We start from the raw sequence: 20,420 nt of genomic DNA on the forward strand, positions 1-20,420 counted from the left end.
ATCATCCCTACCCAACTTGTTCCTGCCAGTGAATGTGCTAATCATGTCTTAGAATTGTTATTTGATTTTCCTGCGGTGTGTGAAGATTTGCTAAGAGATGTATGTGGGGGTCCCTGCCTTCTCCAAAGAGTGTATAAAACTGCTGCAAACCCTGGGTTCGGGGCCTCTCAGCGTCACCAGTTGCTGTGTGCGTGGACCGAGCTAGCTCGAAATAAACACCTCTTTGCTGTTTACATTGATCTTGGTCTCTGGTGGTCTTTTGGGGGTCCCGAATTCGAGCATAACAAAACAGGAGACTTTGCTGTGGCCAGCTGGACAATAGCTTCCTGCCACAGAGAGGAACTGGCAGAGGAATGGAGTCTTGGGCTGCTTGTGTGAAAATTAAGGGAAGACAGGATTGTTATTTTTTTCACTTTATATAGATAACAGTTCTCAAAAGACTGGAAAAATATGGTGGGTGGGGGTAGACAACTGGCAATGTAATAGGAAACAGAATTTTCTTAGAAAACAAAGAAAAAGGAGATAATTTGGAACATGCTGTAAAATGAAGAACCCAAATTGTTTTCACACAAGAATTGTCTTATCTAGAAAAGCCTTCCTTACAACAAGATTATTCATCCAGAGTTGGGATATAGCTCAGTGGTAGAGAGAGCACGTGCCTAAAACACTCAGGGCCTTAGGTTCAATCCTCTGTGCCCCTCCCCGCCCCAACCCACACACACACAGGCACACACACACATACAGGCACCCACACACACGCACTCACACACAAATAAGATTTTCATCCATATCTTAGTATTCTTATGGTTTAATTTTTGACACATGCGGAAATTAATTTTTTTTAAGAATTTTTTTTTTTAGTTGTAGATTTTATGTGGTGCTGAGGATCGAACCCAGTACCTCACACATACTAGGTGAATGCTTTACCACTGAGCCACAACCCAAGCCCCTGGAAATTATTTTGATGAAAGGAGAGAGGTAGGTGTTCAGATTAATTTTTTTAAGTGATTAACTAGTTGAAACATGTTTATTGAATAATCATCTTTATTTGAAATTTTACTTTAGCTGGGTGCAATGGTGTGTACGTATAATTCCAGCAGCTCAGGAGGCTGAGGCAGGAGGATCCTAAGTTCAAAGCCAGCCTCAGCAACTAACTTAGCTAGTCCCTAAGCAACTTAGCAGGACCCTGTCTCTAAATAAAGTACAAAAAAAGGACTGGCATTGTAGCTCAGTGGATAAGTTCCCCTGAGTTCAATCCTTGGCACCAAAAATAAATAAATAAAATTTACATTCTTATACTAAATTCCTGTATATTTTGGAGTCTACTTCTGTAATCAATTATCTATTTTCATCTACCTTATCCTAGTAAGATAACACCCCAACCCATTAGCCAGAGTTGGGTGTAAGCTTAGAAGCACCTTTACTCTGGCTACTTGATCTCTTTAAGCCTCAAATTCTCTCTAAGTTTGGGTAAATATGCATACTTTATTGGGTTATTTTCAAAACTAGGTGATTTAATATATGCACAATTGGTCAGCATGGTCTCCAGCACTTCTGCAGGCTAGGTTCTCCAGGAAATTAACTCTCACATGGAGATTCATGTGCAGGATGTTTATTTGCAATGCTCTCAAGATCAACAGATGTAGACGGGCGGGGAAGGAAGCAGGACTGGGTGGAGGGAGATGAGAGTCACAGCCTCAGCTCACCTACTGGGTAAGTCTGAACTCACAGCCCCGCAGCATTGCCTGGTGTTGAATAGGCTTTTGTACACCCACACCAGTGAGTCCTTGCTTGGGAGCCACCATGGAAATGGAAGAGGTGGCTCTGTGTGGCTAAGGACATTCCCTGAGGAGCTGATAGCTAGTGGACTTCCAGCATCTAGGAGACAAGTGCTTGGTTAAGAAGGGATCTTGGTTGCACATCACAGTATCCAGTATCTTGTTCAAAAATGTTTTGAGTTTTTCTCTTCTTTTTTCCCCAACTCTGAGTGAAGAGCCATTTGAGAAAGCTTCATACTGAAGGGTTTTTTGTGCAAGGGTCTCTTGTATGTTGAAATTTCGTTATTGTCAGCATCATGGCGACAGAGAAAAGACATTAAAGATGTACAGTGTGTGTGAGATGCAGGAAGACGAACATGGCTGACAGAGAGGAGCTGGACCAGGATTTGGCAAACCTGAACTTTTCATCTTAGATTAAACCACTTTTCTTGTGATAATTTTTTGTTGTTGTTCTAGATCAGACAGTTGACTCTAAAGGGGGATGCTAATGTGATAACCAGAATATGGAATGACCCCCCCACCCCACCACCACCACCATGATTATCTGGAACGGGAGCCAGATTTAAAGATAGGTAGTTAGTGTAGTTAGGTAAATCAGGTCTAATACTGAGTAAGATAAAGAAAATGGAGACCATAACAAGAATGGAGTCCAGGTGACCAGAACAACACCTGGGGAAATTGAAATGTTAATATCCCCAAGGCCCTCCTAAAGAACTGTTAATGAAGTGGCTGCCAGCAGATTGCTCCTCCAGTCCACCTATCTCCCACCTTCGGCCTTCTCACCTGCATTCTATCTCTGCAGGATACAGGGAAACAAAGGACAGGAATGTGGGAGGACTAAAAGAAGACCTTTGTTATAAAAAAGGGAAGACCTCCCCTTCCACGGATTCTGCCTTTCAGGTCCCCTTCTTCCTCCGGGAGGAAGTCTTTTCTTCTGTCCTTTAATAAAGCCTTCCACTTTCCACTCTCCACTTGCCTCTGCGTCCTTCTCTGGTGTTATACTTCAGCATTGGGGAAGCAAGGACTTGTCACTGGTCAACGGTGGTAACAGAATCATCTTGGGAAAGTATTAGCATAGATCAAACAAAGTGAGGTCAACAATTTGCTTTTCCTTTTATTATAAAAGTAAAATAAAAAATAGCATTTATAAATCCAACATTTTTCCTTTAAAGTATTTGATCTAAAAAAAAACATATTTACAATAGCAAAATGCAGAAAAAGGGGAAAATATCATTTTCGGCACTGATTATAACCATGTTTAAATATTGATAAGTTCTTCTTTTTTCCAAATCACTGAGATAACCACATTAGAAAAAGCAATGAGCCTTTCTTTTTTAATTGCACACTAAGTGACTCTGATTTTAAAACACCTCTTTTCTTAATCCTTAATCTGAATGCACAACTGTGCCTTGGACGGCTAGAAAGAACACCAGGTGGGGACACCCTTTAATGACAGTGGGAATGCAGCAGAGGGACAGCAGCAATGACGACAAAAAAAGCAACTGTAATCCAGCAGCAGCCAGTAAAGCTCAATAAACTACCTCATCCCCAGGTCACATCAGTTCAGTGCAGTGAGGGGATTGCTAGATACTTATCTGCAAGTGAATCAACTAAAACTCATTGAAAAACCAGGAAAGGAAGCCACGTTTAGACGGCCTTGAATTAAATCCAGCATGATTCAGGCAGGCCGCTGTTCCTCTGAGCACCTCTGGATGCACTTTACCTTCCTTCTTTTGGACAATGCAGTGGAATTTTAGGACTTTGGTTTACACAGCATGGGAAACTGCCCGCAGGCTAAATTTTGCCTTCTATAGGTCCTTCCTGCCCATAATCGTGGGGCATTTTGTTGAGAGTTAGCAATGAGCTGCTGCTGGTCAGAGACTCTGTAAAGCTGAGTTTGCGGAAGGATGTCTCCACACCACTGTCACAGATGCTGTCATTGTCTCGAAGCTCATCTAAGGAGAGAAAGCATGAATTCATTGGGGGCACAGCTAGGACAAAGATAAAGCCTTTGTTCTCATACACCTTATGCTCCAGCTAGGCACCAAGTTTGCCTCTGAAAGGCTGTGGATGGACCTTGATGTACACAGCCTGCCCGCTGGTTCCACCAGCCACCACATACCCCTTCTGTGACTCCTGCTCATCAGTACTGTTCACAGTGATGTGAAGGGAGAGGGTATCAGTGACCTTACACACTGTGGAGATGTCAGATCCGGCCAATGTTTTCACATCTTTCTCCTGCAATCTAGCCTTTGTTTATCAAAATCTTTTCTGAATTCTCTTGACTCAAAATACACCTTTTTTTTTTTTTCTTCTTAGAAATCAGGTATAATTTTCCAACCACTGCATTACCTATTTTATAGCTGGAGAAACTGCTGATCCTAGACAAAACTAATTGGTAATCGAAGTAGGAACTAAAAATGAGATCTCTCTCTGAGCCTCACATGTTATTTAACAGTATACATAGCCTCAAAAACATTTCTGGTAGCAAGAAAGATGTTTTTAATACAAATGCACCTATACTGGAAAATTAATGTGAATTCTTTGTTAAAAAGTGTCTTTAGGAATCTAATCAATGCAAATTATTTCCTACATATATGTAAACAGAGACGAGGCACAAGTCTAGAACACACTAAGCATAATGCTATCTTCTTATATAGATATGTGTTAGGATATTAAGACTTTAATGATAGTGCCATGCTATTGTCTTGGTACTAATTTACTCAATCAATCAATCATCTTTGGTATCTATTGAGTGCTGGGAAACGTGGTATTTTAAAAATAATACTAATTGACTTTTTTCTTTAAATATTTGTGTAGACGGAATACCAGGAAATCTGGGGTGTTTTCCTGATGGACACATTATTCCTTTCAGCACTGTGCAAATCCTACCTGTCTTAGTACCCAAGGAGGCCCTGCTGTCAAGGTGACATTGGAACTGAAAGTGAATGGCCAGAAGCCGCCTGGTTAGGGAGCTCTCCAGGGAAGGGGAAAAGAAGGTTCAAAAGCCCTTGGGCTGCATCAGACTTTTGAGATCCAGCCTTGTGAGCCGAGGACACACTTGGGAGAGTCAAAAAGCCGTCTTTGAAAGAGTGAAGGGCAAAGCAGGGTCCTGGCCTGATCTCTAAAACCTGAACTAGTGCCAGGCTTACAGTATATGCCAGATAAGGATTTGCTGAGTGGATGAACTGGAGGGAGCGCAACTGGAGACCCATGATCCCAGTAACTGGTGGACCAGAGATTGGGCCGAGGGAAGACACCAGAACACAAACACAGAGGAGGACGAGGAGCTACAGTAGGAAACCAGGCAAGAAACGAGGGTAGACTGGACTGGGGAGCTGATGGGTTGGATGTGAGGGGAGGAGGGCCATGAAGTACTCATGGGCAATTCTTAGACTTGGTCTTAACCCCCTGGAGGGGGGCAGTGCCTCTTACAGATGGAGCCAAATGGAGTGGTGTGGGTCTCAAGAGGGCTGCCCAGAAGAGGCAGGCAGGCGCAGGACAGGCTCTAGAGGGCTATAACTTGAATAGGTGGGCATGGAGGAAGCTGCAAGGTGGACGCGCTGTGGAAAGGCCAGGAGTGGAGGCTGAAGTGGGAGGGAGTGGCTGACAGTGATGCTGAGAAAATGGGAAGGATGACAACAGCAGAGCTGGTGGGGGGCTGGGGACAGAACCCACTGGGGTTCAGGTAAAGGACAGAAGGTGAAGAGGAGGAAAGAACAGCTTCAGAACATTCTTTTGAGAAGTGCTACTGTGCAGAGGAACAGAGAACTGGGCTGCAGCTAAAGGGGATGTGGGATCAAGGGGGCCATTTTTTTTTTTTTTCTGTTTTGTTTTTAGAGATGAGGAAATTCTAGCCTGCTTGCTAGGTGATCCAGTAGGGTGGCGGGTTGAGGGGCGAGAGAGGCAAGGATCAGGGAAGCCAGGACCCGCAGGAGGCGGGAGGGGAGGGACCCTCAGCACTAAGCCCTTTCGGAAGGGGTCCGTGTGAGCACGGGGCATGGTCTGGGGGCTGCAGACTTGACGATGCCAAGATGAGACACTTCTTGTGGCTTTTCTATTCCCCATGGTGTGTGAGGCCAGAGTACAGGACGAGTAAGGAGAGCGGAGGGGTCCTGGGGGGCTTAGAGACAGAAAGCATGAAATGGTTGTCCAGAGTGGAAGAATACAATGATCGAGAAATACAGGACGCGTGGGCTGTGTGGAGGGTCCACTCCCTACGGGTCCGTGCTTTCCGGTGGGATGACAGATGGCAGGTCAACACGGGGAGATGCAGTCAGTGCCACGAGCGAGCACGGGAGAGGGAGCCGAGGGCAGGGGACCACAAAGAGGAAGCACATGGAGAACTGCGGGGCGGGGGTGGGGGTAGACACCCATCTGTCGTCTGGGTTCCAGTCCTCATTCTACAGACCTTAGACTTGACATTTTTCTCTCTCTGAATCTCCCTCTCTTGACACTTAAGAGAGCGAGAACAGGAACAGTACCCTCATGAAGAGTAGCGTCCAGACGGGTAGAGAGTAAAACGGAGGACAGACCAGTCTTACCAGAGGATATATTCAGGAGACGATGGGGAGGGAGCTGGAATATGCCAAGAAGACACCAGCCTCGGGGAGCAGGGAGGTGTCTCCACTGCTTTGTCTGTCTTTTATCTTTACCTATTTGCTGCCTTGTAGAGGAAGGCAAGAAAGGCAGTGAGTGGGCCTGAGAGGTGGTCTTCACGGGGCTGGAGGCTTCCGAGGTGCAGAAGGCCGCCTGGATCACTTGGATTGCTTCGGTGTAGCCCATCTGTCTCAGGGCCTCTACCAGCTCTTTGATGGTCCCCCCAGAGACCTGTGAGGAAAACCAAGAGCGTGTTCTTTTGTGTTTGAGTCGCCATGCAGGCTGTAGACACCAACACCCATCCCTTGTCCTCTTCCAAGCTGTCTTGTCTGCTCAGTGAGAGAGCAATGTGGGACTGGAAAGGGCAGAGGGAAAAGTGACTGAGAAAACACTCTATCTTTGAGTCAGGTTTCCTGTTTCTGCTCAAAGATCACTCAGGAAATCACAGAGAAGCAGTTTATCGAGAAAACATACCACACACACACACACACACACACACACACACACACACACACACAGAGCATGTGTTGAGGCAATAAAACACTACCTGGAGTAAAGTACCCTTGTGTAAGCCAACACTGTGAAATACACAGAGAGACAATAGCTAACAATGCCACTTTCAAAAGAAAATAAATACATTCCATGTTCTTCTCCCTTTTATTTTTAGAAATGAAGCCACCACCTGGTAATGGCTCCACCAGGAATCACCCAGCACAACAACGATTCCGTGTCCTGACATGTGACCAGAGCATTCTCCTGGGGTCAGGAAGATGTGTGGTTTTGTGACAACCTCAACTCTCTAAGCAGCATTTCTTCAGGAAGTCTCCAGGTGTTTAAAAACAGGCAGCTTCTCAAAGCTTCTGAACACAGAAAATGGGCTTCCATCCTGACCTGGGTGCCCACCTATGCCCTTGGGACAGAACTGGTTTTCTTTGTCCAAGTTAAGGAGCAGGGAAGGGGCTTGTGCCTTGGCCAGGGATGGTAACAGGACAGAGTTAAATAAAAATGGTTAAATATATAAGGAGATGTGGTACCTCATAGTTGTCCATGAGAGTTTTGGAAGGAGCAGGACTCAGCCGGAAAGCATTATTAAGTATCCCCAGACCTAACTTCTGTGCCAGAGTAGCCCAGTTTTTGTCTGGATCAGGGATTTCTAGCAACTTGTAGAGCTGCAGTTTTGCATCTTCGGTCAGCTGTTTCATGTCTCCTGAAGGAAATGAAGAAACACCGTTCGTCCTAACCTACAGAGACACTCTGGAGGGACAGATTCCTGCCACCTGGTTTGCCCTTCCTCCTAGTGGAAGCAACCAAGCTACTCAACTTGAAGGCCCAGCTGAGCCAAAGCAGGATATATTTATGGTAGATTAAGTCCAGATAGTCCCCTTTTCAAAACTCTAGGGCCTTTTGATTCTAAAATGAAAACTGTGCCTTTCTCAGGACACCCTGGATAGTGCTGCCTCTCCCCCTCCCCCTTTGAAAGGCAGTGTGGAGCCAGTACTGGTGGAGAGAAGCTGGTTCCACCACAACCTACCTTGTGCCAGCAAATCCTCAGATGTAAACTCTGGCTCATACGGCTTCCCATTTAAGATGTCAAATACCTGTTAGGAAAACACAGGAACACATTACACAGAAATGTCTTAAGTTAAAAAAAAAAAAATCCATAGCTATGCCAGTCTTTCCAGTGCTCTTTGTGAACCTGGTGAAGATGATCCAGGGTCACTGAAGGAGGTGAGCTTTCTGTGTTCTGGGGCAAAGCCTTCAGATGAGGTACCATCATGAAGGGGGCTGAGGGGGATGGGATGACTGTGGAATCTCCAGGTCACTCAGCCCTACACGAACTGAACTGGGCCATCAGGAAGCACATAAGCATCTCTCTCTCTCTCTCTCTCTCTCTCTCTCTCTCTCTCTCTCTCTCTCTCTCTTTTTTCAGATGTGGAGTGCTTGCCCCTAGAAAAGTCCCCTGTGGTGTCAGAAGTCTGTATGACGACAGCTCCTCCCTCTGGCTCTTTTCTCTGGGTCACAAAGACCTAGTATCTGCTCTTCCCCTTTAGATCTCAGTTCAGTGGCATTTTGAGAAAGCTCTGAATCTACTTATCTGTTCATATTTATGGAAATCCTCTGAAGAATTCCCCGTTTATTTTTATGTTCCAAAATCACTCACCTAAGTTCTAAGCAAAGGATAGTACTGATCCTGGCTTCAGAAATCCAGCCGGTAATAATTCTGGCACGTGCTTGAAATGCAGAACTCTCATGTGAAGTTTGTGCTCCCTCGTTTCTAACCTGGCTCACATCTCGACTCTGATCTGATTAGACATACGCTTTTACATTCTGAGCCCATCTGACCTAGATCTTTCATGGATAGGCTTTTCAAGATAAATATAAAGTTGGCTCTTGACAGGCAGACTTTCTTAACAATGAAAGCATGTTTCTTTAGGGAATAAAGCACCCGAAGGCCATCTGTTCTTACCTTCCTGAACCTCTGGCTTCCTCAGCAGCCATCAGATGGGCGGAGCAGCACTCACCTGCCAGTTGGCGGCCATGTCTAGGGGTGTGGTTCCAGGCACAACCCCTTCGTCCTCTCCTGCCTTTTCCCAAGAGTCATCCAGGTCATAAAGGGGCTCAAAGTTCTCCACCAGGGGATCTGCTCCTGTGAAGTTGGGTGGCACTGTGTTAGGTAAACCCAGATCTCAACCACCAACAGCCTACAGGGGTTGCATTTCAAAAGCAAAGCTGGAGGTAATTACCTGGACGATTTCTAATGCATGAGACATGTTTCTACTGAAATATCCTAAGAACATCTTTTTAAATTCTAATTTACTTCCACTATAAAGGTGTCCTAGTACCCAAGGCCATTATTGAAAATAAGACTCCAAATACTCTTTTACATTCAACTCTATAGGATATTTTTCAATTGAAAGATGTCTCTTAATCTGAGGACCAATGGACAGTTGTTAATAGAGACGAGGGTGCAGTCTGAGGGTCAGTGTCCTAAATGTTTAAAATTAGGTCTGCCCATGAGCATCTCTCACCTTCTTCTCTCCCTCACTCAAAAGAGCAAAGACGCTTGATGTCTAGTGACAGCCTGGTCAGTTTTATTCTTGGGTACAACACTGCCAGGGCCCTGATCCTTAAATAGAAAAACATCAAAAGAATCTTCGGCTAGGATGTGTAGTTACTAAAAAATTTAGGGCCAATGAATCTTGGGAAATCTAGTCTATTCTTGTACTTCTAGCACAAAACACCGAAAGTAACTCAAAGATTAGGGTGAAATCACTTATCAAAGGTTTTAAGACTATTCCTATTAGAGAGTGATTAGCCTGATGTCTAATGAACTACTCAGCACACCCTTTTGGGACAAAGAACTTGTTTTTATTTTTCTGGCAGAACATTTGTTTTGGGCCAACTTCAAAAATGGAGGACTGCTTAATGAAAGCCAAAGAAGGACTGCCGAACTATGTCTTGCTTTCACTCCACCAAGCCTGGCCTGAACATACGAACGTGGAGAAACCAAGACCAACAATTTCCAGGACTAACAACTGGAGAGGTCGAGTTATGGCTGTTCTTCCTTAAGTGCTCTTCTTCATGCCTCTGAGTTTGGAACTAGGCTTTTCATCTGAGAAACTGCTGTCTAGCCTGAAGGCCATTTCTTCCATAAAACTGGTGACTTTTAAAACAATTTACCACCTCTGAGACCAGGGCCTCTCAGCAAAGAACACATTCAATTTAAAGGCTGCTGCGAATGTGGGGTATGAGTTTTACTTTGCAGAAAAATACGGTGCCCTCAAAGAAAAGTTCTTATATCTTCAGGACGGCACCATAGCCTGCTCTGTTTTCTTGAATTTCTGAAGCATTTACCTTCTAAAAATTTTAAAATAACTTCTAAATTAAATCAGATATGTCAGGGCAAGCTTGAGATACCCGTTTCATTAAACATTTTTTTTAAGGTTCTAAATATGCAAGGTACTGGAAATTTGAAGATGAGTAGAAATAATTTTCTATACTTTGCAGGATTAGAGAATTAAATGGAATAACATCTGCAAACTCACAAGCTAGGAAGATGGGAAAAACATGGTGAGAGGATAAAGTCTGGAGTTTGGTCTGTGGAGGTGTGACACACAGGAATGGGGTCTAGTGGCCTCTCAAGTCTGATTCCTTGGTTCTAAGATATTAGATGAACAATGCTTATCTCAAAGGGTTATTGTGGATTTAGTGAGACTAATGAAACAGTGCATGTAAAATACCAGCACAGTGCCTGATACACAGTAAGGCCAATATGTGATAGCAGTTTTCAATGTTTTATGTGTAACAATAGTCAATAGGTAGCCCATTGGCTTTTGCCTATTCTTTCAACTTCTAAGAAACCTTTCTTGTAAAATGAAGTTTTTAAATTATTTCTTCCTTTCTTGTGAAGGAAGTCTTTAAATACTTTTCTTCTAGAGACTTCTGATGTAATCAGAGACTGACGCAGCTCAGAATTCTCTTAGGAAGTAAACTCTACTTTAAGAAGATCCCTTGCTTTGGGAATCAACCTAAATAATCCAAATCCAATACATACAGATAAGTCAGAGAGTAAAAACTAACATGATGATGAGAGTAAAACCCTGATCTGGTCCAAATAGTGCCTTAATAATAGTTGAAAATGTGATTGGTCAATAAATGAGCCAAGGACTGAACAGACACTTCTCAGAAGAGAATATACAATCAATCAACAAATATATGAAAAAATGCTCATCATCTCTGGCAATCAGAGAAATGCAAATCAAAACTACTCTATCATCTCACTCCAGTCAGAATGGCAGCTATTATGAAGACAAACAACAATAAGTGTTGACGAGGATGTGGGGAAAAAGGTACACTCATACATTGCTGGTGGGACTGCAAATTGATGCAGCCAATTTGGAAAATAGTATGGAGATTCCTTGGAAATCTGGGAATGGAACCACCATTTGACCTAGCTATTCCTCTTCTCGGACTATACCCAAAGGACCTAAAAACAGCATACTACAGGGACACAGCCACATCAATGTTTATAGCAGCACAATTCACAATATCTAAACTGTGGAGCCAACCTAGATGTCCTTCAGTGGATGAATGGATAAAAAAAAATGTGGCATTTATACACAATGAAATATTACTCAGCACTTTACAAAAGAACAAAATCATGGCATTTGCAGGTAAATGGATGGCGTTAGAGAAGATCATGCTAGTGAAGTCAGCCAATCCCCAAAAAACAAATGCCAAATGTTTTCTCTGATATAAGGGGGATGACTCAAAGTGGGGTAGGGAGGGAGAGTATGGAAAGAAGATTATTTCTAGATAGGGAAGAGGGGTGGGAGGGAAAGGGAAGGGGAAGGGGATTAGCAAGGATGGTGGAATTTGATGGTCATCATTATACAAAATACATGTATGAAGATTTGAATTTGGTGTCAACATACCTTATATACAAACAGAGATATAAAAAATTGGGGTTTATATGTATATTAAGAACTATAATGCAAAAAAGAGTACATGTATAGTGGCATAATTTGGTGTGAACATACTCTAAATAGTTACAAAAAATTGTGCTGATTATGTGTAATAATGAGTGTAATGCATTCCACTATTGTTGTGTATTTAAAAAATAAATAAATTAAAAAAATATCATCTCACTTTTCACCCAGTTTAAAAAAAAACAAAGAAAATGTGATTGTTCATATAATATTTATACCCACACTTTCAGCAGCATGTCTGAGGCCACAAGGCAGCAACAGTGCTGCTCTTAAGTCAGGTTTGCATTTCAGATAACCGTCCATCAATGATGGCAGGGCCACCTACCTGCTGCTTTTAGAAGAGCTGCCAGCTTGGTGGACCCTCTCCCGGCTGCGATGTGTAGGGGTGTAGTTCCATCATAGGTGGTACTGTCTACGTGGGCATCTCCCTAAGGACAAGCCCACACAGAGAAGAGTTAGTGAAAGGTGCTCTTGGCCTTTTGCCCCCACCTGCCCCTGTATATGACCCCTCAGGTCACATTACTAGCCCCAAGTTGCTACTTGGACTGGCTCTGCCATTGAAGAAATCCCTAATTAGAGATGAGGGGCAAAAGGTTGGGGGAATGCCTGAAGGTGCTACTCTGAAGTCTTGCAAAAATGTCAAATAAGTAGAGCTAGGTGTGAGGAGGAAGGCTGTTACTGACATCATTCTTTGAAAAGATTTCTCCCCTGGGAATTCAATGCAAAGACAAGTGTGTCTTTCACCTCCAGGAGCAGGCAGCCTGCCAAGGAGATGTTGTCATGCTCCACAGCCAGGTGCAGTGCTGTTCGCCCGGACTTCTGCTCCTGAGCATTGACGTCTGCTCCGGCGGCCACCAGCAGCAGCAGACACGGCAGGCTGTTGCTCATCACGGCTATGTGAATGGCATTCAGACCTAGGGCCCAAGCACAGGGACAGACACAGGGTGGGGATGCTGCTCACTGACAGCCCTCAGTGAAGCTGAAGGGATGGCAAAACTGGATCCCAGGGAGGGAAGCCGTCAGGTTTCAGCACTAACAGTGTTGAAAGAGTCTCAGCTCAGGGTTTTCTGTAAAGGCTCTGTAAGTCTATTGTTCTGTCTTAAAAACCCACAGTCTCCTATTATGCTCTCAAGAGACACTGAATAAATAAACATTCTCCAAATAAATGATGCTTTATGTACTTCAAGACGAATGTTTGCTCAAGCCTCTGCTTTTTCCTCCTACTGACTAACCATTCCAAATTGTCTTTAAAGGCATTAGTTACAGTGAGCCACAAAATTCCACCAAGATAGGACCAACTCCAGGTGACTAAGGAAAAGCACTGTGAGTGAAACTCAAGTAACACACATGAGTGAGCATCTAGAAGGTGAACAGGAGAAGGTTGTACTAGCAATGGTGACTCTTACCTTCCCCGTTGGGATGGTCGATAAGTAGTGCTGCCTTTTTGTGCTTGAGTAAGACACTGAGAACTTTATCATGTCCTTCTTTGGCAGCTAGGTGCAAAACAGAGTTACCCAAGCGGTCCAGAAGGCTCAGGTCAGCCCCGGCACTCAGCAAGTCCTCTACCACATCTTCTTGCTTAGTGATCACTGCCAAGTGCAAGGGCGTCTAAGTAGAGAAAGGGAAGGAGATTCACTGTCAGTGGTGAGCATCTACAGCCCACAGGTTGGGAGCTGTCATAGCAGTACAGGACATCAGACTCCAGGGCCCTTTCTCATTCCTAGATTATCTCCTGACCTTGGCAAAGGAGCTCCCTGTTGCATACCATCTTCTAACAAAGCAAGTGCACTAAACTAACATTTAATCATTCCATAATTGAGATTATTAGGGTGATTTTACATTTATCACTTTCAACAGCTTTCTTGTTTCGTTTTTTTGCCATTATACGTGTACTTTGTTATTTTTTTTTTTTGCATTATAATTCTTTCTTTTTAAAAATATTTATTTTTTTAGTTGTAGTTAGACACAATACCTCTATTTGTTTCCATGTGGTGCTGAGGTTCGAACCCAGGGCCTCGCGCTTGCTAGGTGAGCGCGCTACCACTGAGCCACAACGCCAGCCCACATTACAATTCTTAATACACATATATACCACAATTCTTCATATCTGTGTATATAAGGTATGTTGACACCGAATTCAAGTCTTCATACATGTACTTTGTATAATGATGACCATCACATTCCACCATCCTTGCTAATCCCCTGCATCCTCCCTTTCCCTCCCATCCCTCTTCCCTATCTAGATTTCTTGTTTCTTTCTTTTTTTTTTGAGAGAGAGAGAGAGAGAAAGAGAGAGAGAGAGAGAGAGAGAGAGAGAGAGAGAGAGAGAGAGAGAGAGAAAATATTTTTTAATATTTATTTTTCCGTTTTCAGCGGACACAACATCTTTTTTATTTTACGTGGTGCTGAGGATCGAACCCAGTGCCCCGCACATGCCAGGCGAGTGCGTTACCACTTGAGCCACATCCCCAGCCCTAGATTTCTTGTTTCTTAACATAGCCCATTTGTCATTTCTTTAGCTCATATCATAGTAAATATGGTCCTTTTGAGTTTCTAGTAACAATCTAACTTCAGTTGATAATCCCATTTGTTAGCAAATCAAGACTATGATTTTACTGAAGGAATGTAAATAGACTTCCAATAAAAAAAAAAGATTAACAAAGGGGCCATCATTATATACTGATACAGAAAATAACTGCATTAAGTTAAAAAATATTGTTGCATAGACTGGGTTCCTTGTAACTCCCCTACTTCCGATTCATAGTTGGTGATTATAAGTGGCATAATGAGGACAATACAACTATGTCACTAAAAGGGCTCAGATGAACAGAAAAGCTGAGTTGCTGGAACCTAAGAGATAAAACAGTTCATTAGACTACCCTGCCCACAAAGTGGTGGGCGAATGCAAATGTGATGTTTCAAAAGCTGTGTTTTCAAAACACAGCAACGAACCCAACCTTGAAAGCATCTTTCAAAAAAAACTGAATCGCTGACAGAGAACAGGGTATATTTTTAAGAATAAAAATCAGTCTATTTCACAGGAGCCTAACTAGAAAAGCCAGCCTGCCCAGCGGCGATTTGTCTAAACTCCCTTATAGCAAGCAGTTGCTGGCCACGGCCGCAGTGGAAGGGGAGCCACCAACATCCTAGACATTGTGGGCGGCCACGCCACAGGGAGCTGCCACATGAAGATGGCCAGGCTGTGTACATGGCAGTTACAGCAATTCTGGAACCCAGCAGAAATGAGACCGGAGTGTGTGTGTTGCTAACTTATCATTCTCGCTCGATTCTTTCACATACTAGAATTATAAATCCTGGCTTGAAATGGAATGATCTTCTCAAAACTTGTGGTGTTGTTACCAAGAGCCTTCAACTCAAAAATGAATCAGTCAACAAAGGCTGTGCTTACTAGACTGCCAAGGGAAGTAGGAAAAAGAAAGAATGACACTGTAAAAAAGACCTCAAGTTATAAGGGGTGTGTGTGTATGTGTATAATTACAGGTACTTATACATATAATTCAGAAATTGAGATTTATCCCTAGTTTTACTATAGTTTTTTATGCCATACAAATTTTCTTATCAGGAAAAAAATTTTCTTTTTAAAAAAGTTTTTCCTTCAGTGCCACCAAATGTTTTCTGTGACATTTTAGGTTTCTGGATCTTAAAACCCAGGGTTGTATCTTAAACAATTATAAGTGTGGGACTCTGGGACCACACATGCCATGTCTTGTGGTACCACGTGTGTCTCCAGCAGATGTCACACGGAGGACCAAGTACATGCTCAAATGTCGCAGCAACCCACAAATCTACCAGAGGACGTGGGTGAAGAGGCACACTATGGGATTCTGTTCAGGAGCAATAACAATGAACCATATGCAGAACTTTATGGATAAATTCAATAAATAGCCAAGGTAGAAACAGTGACACAGAATAAAATGTCACACATTTAAAAAATGCATATACGAATAACTATATGTATTTTACAAATAAAAGCTATATGTGTTATATATAAATGTTATATATACACATATAATTATGTTTAATATAATTATATATTATACAGTAGTGTGTATATTAACATTACACCCACAATTTTATTTATTTATTTTTTTTGAAGCCAGGATCTTGTGGCATTACCCAGGCTGCACTGAACTCTTGGGCTGAAGGGCTTCTCCTGCCTTAGCCTCCCAAATAGCTGGGACTACCTACATGTCACTACTCCTGGCAATACCATATGCACAAATAAGTGCATGTAAGACTGGAGAAATCTCATTAGGACCTGTGGATTATATCAGCATTATTTGTTGGTTTATATATTGTGCTATATTTATGAAGCACGTAACCAGTGGAAGAAACTGGATGAGGAAATCTCCTATTAGCAGCCATTAAATACACTACCATCTCTCACTATGTTATAACTTCCTATGAATCTATAATCATATCAAATTAAAAATTAAGAAAAAGGTTAATGCATGTGGCAAATGCACGTATAATATAATTTGGGTGGTTGTATGTGAGAGTACTACAGTACGTATTTCAACTGCACGTACACATATAGCCAGCTCTTGGGAAAGTACTATACCTACAAACGCAACAGTTAGCTTTGGAAGTAGGGCTAGAGGACTTGTGCATTGCCATGGAGGGCAACTTGGACTTCCCAATGTTTATCCTTTTGCAGTATTTTAAAAAACAATAACTGTATGTTATATTTATTAAAATTAAAAACATAAAAGAAAAATACATGCATGGAAAACACTAATGTTTTATGGAACATATACAATATAACAATTAATGTCAAATAATGGAGTGGTTGTTGTTGGGGAAGGTAAATATAATTTAAAGAGAATATTCTCAGAAAAATCCTAACTCCATGCTCTTGGTCTATTTTGAACATCTCTCTACAGGGTGGGTGGGAGAGGAATTTGATCATGACAGATGGTCACAGAAATGTACTTTCAAGATTAGTGAAAGGTATCTGGGGAAAATGTTTAAGATGAATACCAAATAATCCATATAACTTAGATAACTGTATCTTTTTTTTAATCAAAAATAGTTATCAGAAAACTTGACAACAGATAAACGAGAGTTCACTTCTTAGCATTTTCTTGTTCTCAAATTCAAGGTTGTCACCAAAAGGCATACCAAGAAATCCAGACTGTCTGCCCATTAACCAGAACAGTGGGGAGCTGGGGAAAATGGAGCTGTATTCTCCTGAGGGTTTCTGAATTAAAAGGGGCAGAAGTGTTCTTGGCTGTGTAATGAACTGAAGTCTCTAATGGATTGAAGAGTCTCAATATATGTAACCAAATGATACAGAAAGGAGTTTAGCACATAATAAATCTCAGCTACTAATCCTGTTGTGCTGTGTCCTTTGCAGATCCTATTTATAAACAGAAAAACAAGCAGCACTTCCTTGAATCTGACCTACAGACAGTGGAGGCAAGTAGTCTTTGAAAGGAGGACTGAGAAACTACGCCATCCTGCTCTTGGTTTGATTCATTCACTTGTGATGTTTAAAGAAACAATCAAGACTCTGAGAGAATAAATCTTTGTGGGACAAAGGACTTTCCAAATACCAACAGCCCCCAAAATGATATGAAAGTCTGAAGAAGATATTCCTTTAAATATAAATTTAAAATCAGACGTCATCCTAGTTATTTTATACAGTGAGTTAGTGAAGAGTCCCTACTGTTATTTTCCTCTTGATATGAAGCACAACAGCTAGAGAACAAAACTAGTGTCCAATATTGAGTGAAATACCTACTTCCAGATAGAAATTTACTGAGAACTACAAATCAATATTTCAGTACTTTTTTTTGTGTAGAGGTAACCGGATTGAATATAGGGGCACTCAACCACTGAGCCACATCCCCAGCCCAGTTTTGTATTTTATTTAGAGACAGGGTCTCACTGAGTTGCTTGGTACCTCGCCATTGCTGAGGCTGGCTCTGAACTTATGATCCTCCTGCCTCAGTCCCAAGCTGCTGGGATTACAGGCATGTGCCACAGCACCTGGCTAATATTTTTGTACTTTTAAAGCACATTTTAAAATATGAAAATAAAAAGGAAATAAATGAACTTAAATGCTCTGCACTCAAAACAAATAAATCCCAGGGAACTGGAGCTCTTACTAGTAAATAATTATACACGATGGCTGGGCATATTTTGGAAAGACAGCTCTGTGGGCAAAGGGTCCAGGGGAGGGGAGAGGAAGAATCCCTCAATGGTGGAATGGCATCTTGGACTTGGACTCTGGGCTCCCAACACCCTGCACCCAGGCTTTGGATATGTCCAAGCACTTTCCACTGGCCGTCCCTGCCTCACCCTGAAATCTGCATGTACCCATCAGGCTCTCACTGAGTCTCCAGTTACCCTCGTTTTCTAATGTAGAGCCCCTTGGGTAGCTTTGCAGGTAGGGCCCGGCTAATTTCTGTTTAAAACTCACTAGGGCAAAAACTCTGGTGTACCCAATTTTTCCACTTTGATCTGTTTTTCAGTTTTTGAAAAACACCTTTTCCTCCTCATGTAACCCCTTCACCTCTCTGTGTTCAGATTTCGGTACTCTTGATTTGATATACATTTAATCTGGCTGTTGTCAAAGTGCATTTCGGTAGACCTCAGAATTCTCATATAGTATTGGCTTTTCAGAAAAACCCAATTTTTTTTTCAACTTTATTTTTCTTGACAGATGTGACATTTTTTACTCTAGGTTCTCTGTCTAAAATGTAACTCTTTGATTTTTAAAGTTTAAAGTGTGCCTTTCCCCAGCGGGATGCTGACTTTCAGTATAGGGTGATTGCTATCATCACCATAGATAAAAAGATTCTAATTCAAAAAATAACATTCCCAACTCACAGGCTTTTAGAATTACCAACAAAGTTTTGTTATGTTTTTGATGGAAACATTACCAAAATAATATATACACACATATTAAAAAAAACAAAACAAAACAGTTTTTCTTCAGTTTTCCTCCTTGAGATTTCTGCTTACCTGGTACAGATCGTTTCTCATGTTGATAATGTCATCAGAAATCAAACCAGATGTAACTTCTAGCAGATCTCTCACAAGCTGAGCATGAAGGTGGATGATGGCTAAGTGTAAGACACTGGAATGGAAATACAGAATTAACTAAGGTGTTAATGAACAAAAAGAGTCTCAAGAAATGATTCGACTTGAAAATAGAACCTGACTCTCATACTTAGTTTTATTTGGTCCTAAAACGTTTTAAATTTATAAAATGTCTTGATTGGAGGTAGAATATTCTCTCCAGAGGATCTGCCCCTCCTAACCCCTCATCTAGGACTGCTATTGGTCTCTGCCTGGCCTCCGGAGTGTTTGTATATGACCCCTTGAAGTACAGAGGCACCCCGGCTTCAAGGTGGAGGAATCTAAGCTCAAATCCTAGCTTTACGTCACCACAGCTTTGGGCTTCTTCTTTGCTACCTCTTCTTTGATGTTCTCAGACAAGGAAATTTTCAGAAAAATTTAGTTACTTAGCCCTTCCACCTGCTTCAAGGTATAGTGTTGTGCCTTTTTGAAGATCTTCCTGTATCCCAAGAGAATGGAGGCAGACTTAACTACTGGGAGAAAAATCTGAATTCCCTGCTAGGTTAGGCAACTGCAGTTTTCTGTATGCTACACTCCTTCTCTAGCTTGTGGTCTTTTGGGGGGCAGGTTCAATGTCCAGTCAGCCTAGAAGGCCCTCGCACACGCTTTAGGCAGGAACACAAGAATAAAGGAATGTTGGGGGCTGATGATAAAGAGTTTGAAAATACTGGTGGGTGTCAAGCATCATCCTGGGATAATTCTTTTAAGTTGTTAGAGCACTAATTATTAAAATTAATTTGAAACAACTCATAATGACAAATGTGGCTTCTGTTTGTTGAGAGATTCTGCTTACCAGACTATGATAAGCATTTGATGTACACTGTAATCACAGCAACAATTCAAGGTAATCTTATCTTTGTGTCTTGGATAAAATAGACTTAAAGGTGCACCATAACTCAGCCAAGGTCAACAGAGCCAGTAAGCTGCTGTGAAGCTTGCAATCAAGCCCAAGCCTGTCGTCAGCCATCCTACATAAGCGATAGATGTACCCTGCTCTACAAAGTTGGAGATGAACACCTAAGAGGACTACTCCATGCATGGACAGACTAAGATGCAGAGGACAGAGGCAGTACATCTGGGCTTGGAGAAGCAGGCTAGATTTTTTTTCAATTCAAAGATATAGGTGCCATTTTACCTAGGCCTCTCTGTCTTAGTAATAACATGTATAATTTATTTGGGATTAACTTTGGCACAGGAGGTTCAAAGACTCTTAAACTGTGATTTTAGCACTTGACAGATATTTTTCAATGGGTTTCACTATTTCACGGGGTGCTGGAAGAAGACTTCCGAAAAGGACGCACAGTCTGATGTGGACCTGATGCACATGTATCAAGAAAAAAAATTCACTTCAAAAACTGCCTAAAAATTTCCATGTGCAGCTCAGCATTTCATAGCAGAAGTACATTCCTCCTCCCCCTCAAATCCTCACGCCCTCATGGGAATTTCC

The 20,420-nt window shown here is 42.2% G+C and overlaps 1 protein-coding gene across 2 annotated transcripts in view; it reads right to left on the reverse strand.

The window, feature by feature from the left end:
• Positions 1-2,867: 2,867 nt before the first annotated feature.
• Nfkb1 (nuclear factor kappa B subunit 1) overlaps positions 2,868-20,420 on the reverse strand; it is a 116,808-nt gene continuing 99,255 nt past the window's right edge. For both annotated transcript variants that reach the window (XM_005325744.4, XM_005325745.4), the window contains exons 16-24: positions 18,857-18,971; positions 13,273-13,474; positions 12,611-12,780; positions 12,192-12,294; positions 8,900-9,024; positions 7,909-7,975; positions 7,412-7,584; positions 6,434-6,608; positions 2,868-3,733 (exon numbers count right to left, since the gene is read on the reverse strand). In XM_005325744.4, coding sequence (XP_005325801.2) covers positions 3,573-3,733; positions 6,434-6,608; positions 7,412-7,584; positions 7,909-7,975; positions 8,900-9,024; positions 12,192-12,294; positions 12,611-12,780; positions 13,273-13,474; positions 18,857-18,971 — 1,291 coding nt within the window. In that variant the 3' untranslated portion in view covers positions 2,868-3,572. The remainder of the gene's footprint in view (positions 3,734-6,433; positions 6,609-7,411; positions 7,585-7,908; positions 7,976-8,899; positions 9,025-12,191; positions 12,295-12,610; positions 12,781-13,272; positions 13,475-18,856; positions 18,972-20,420) is intronic.

The sequence above is a fragment of the Ictidomys tridecemlineatus genome, chromosome 9 (genome assembly GCF_052094955.1).
Source record: "Ictidomys tridecemlineatus isolate mIctTri1 chromosome 9, mIctTri1.hap1, whole genome shotgun sequence".
Classification (NCBI taxonomy): Eukaryota; Metazoa; Chordata; class Mammalia; order Rodentia; family Sciuridae; genus Ictidomys; species Ictidomys tridecemlineatus.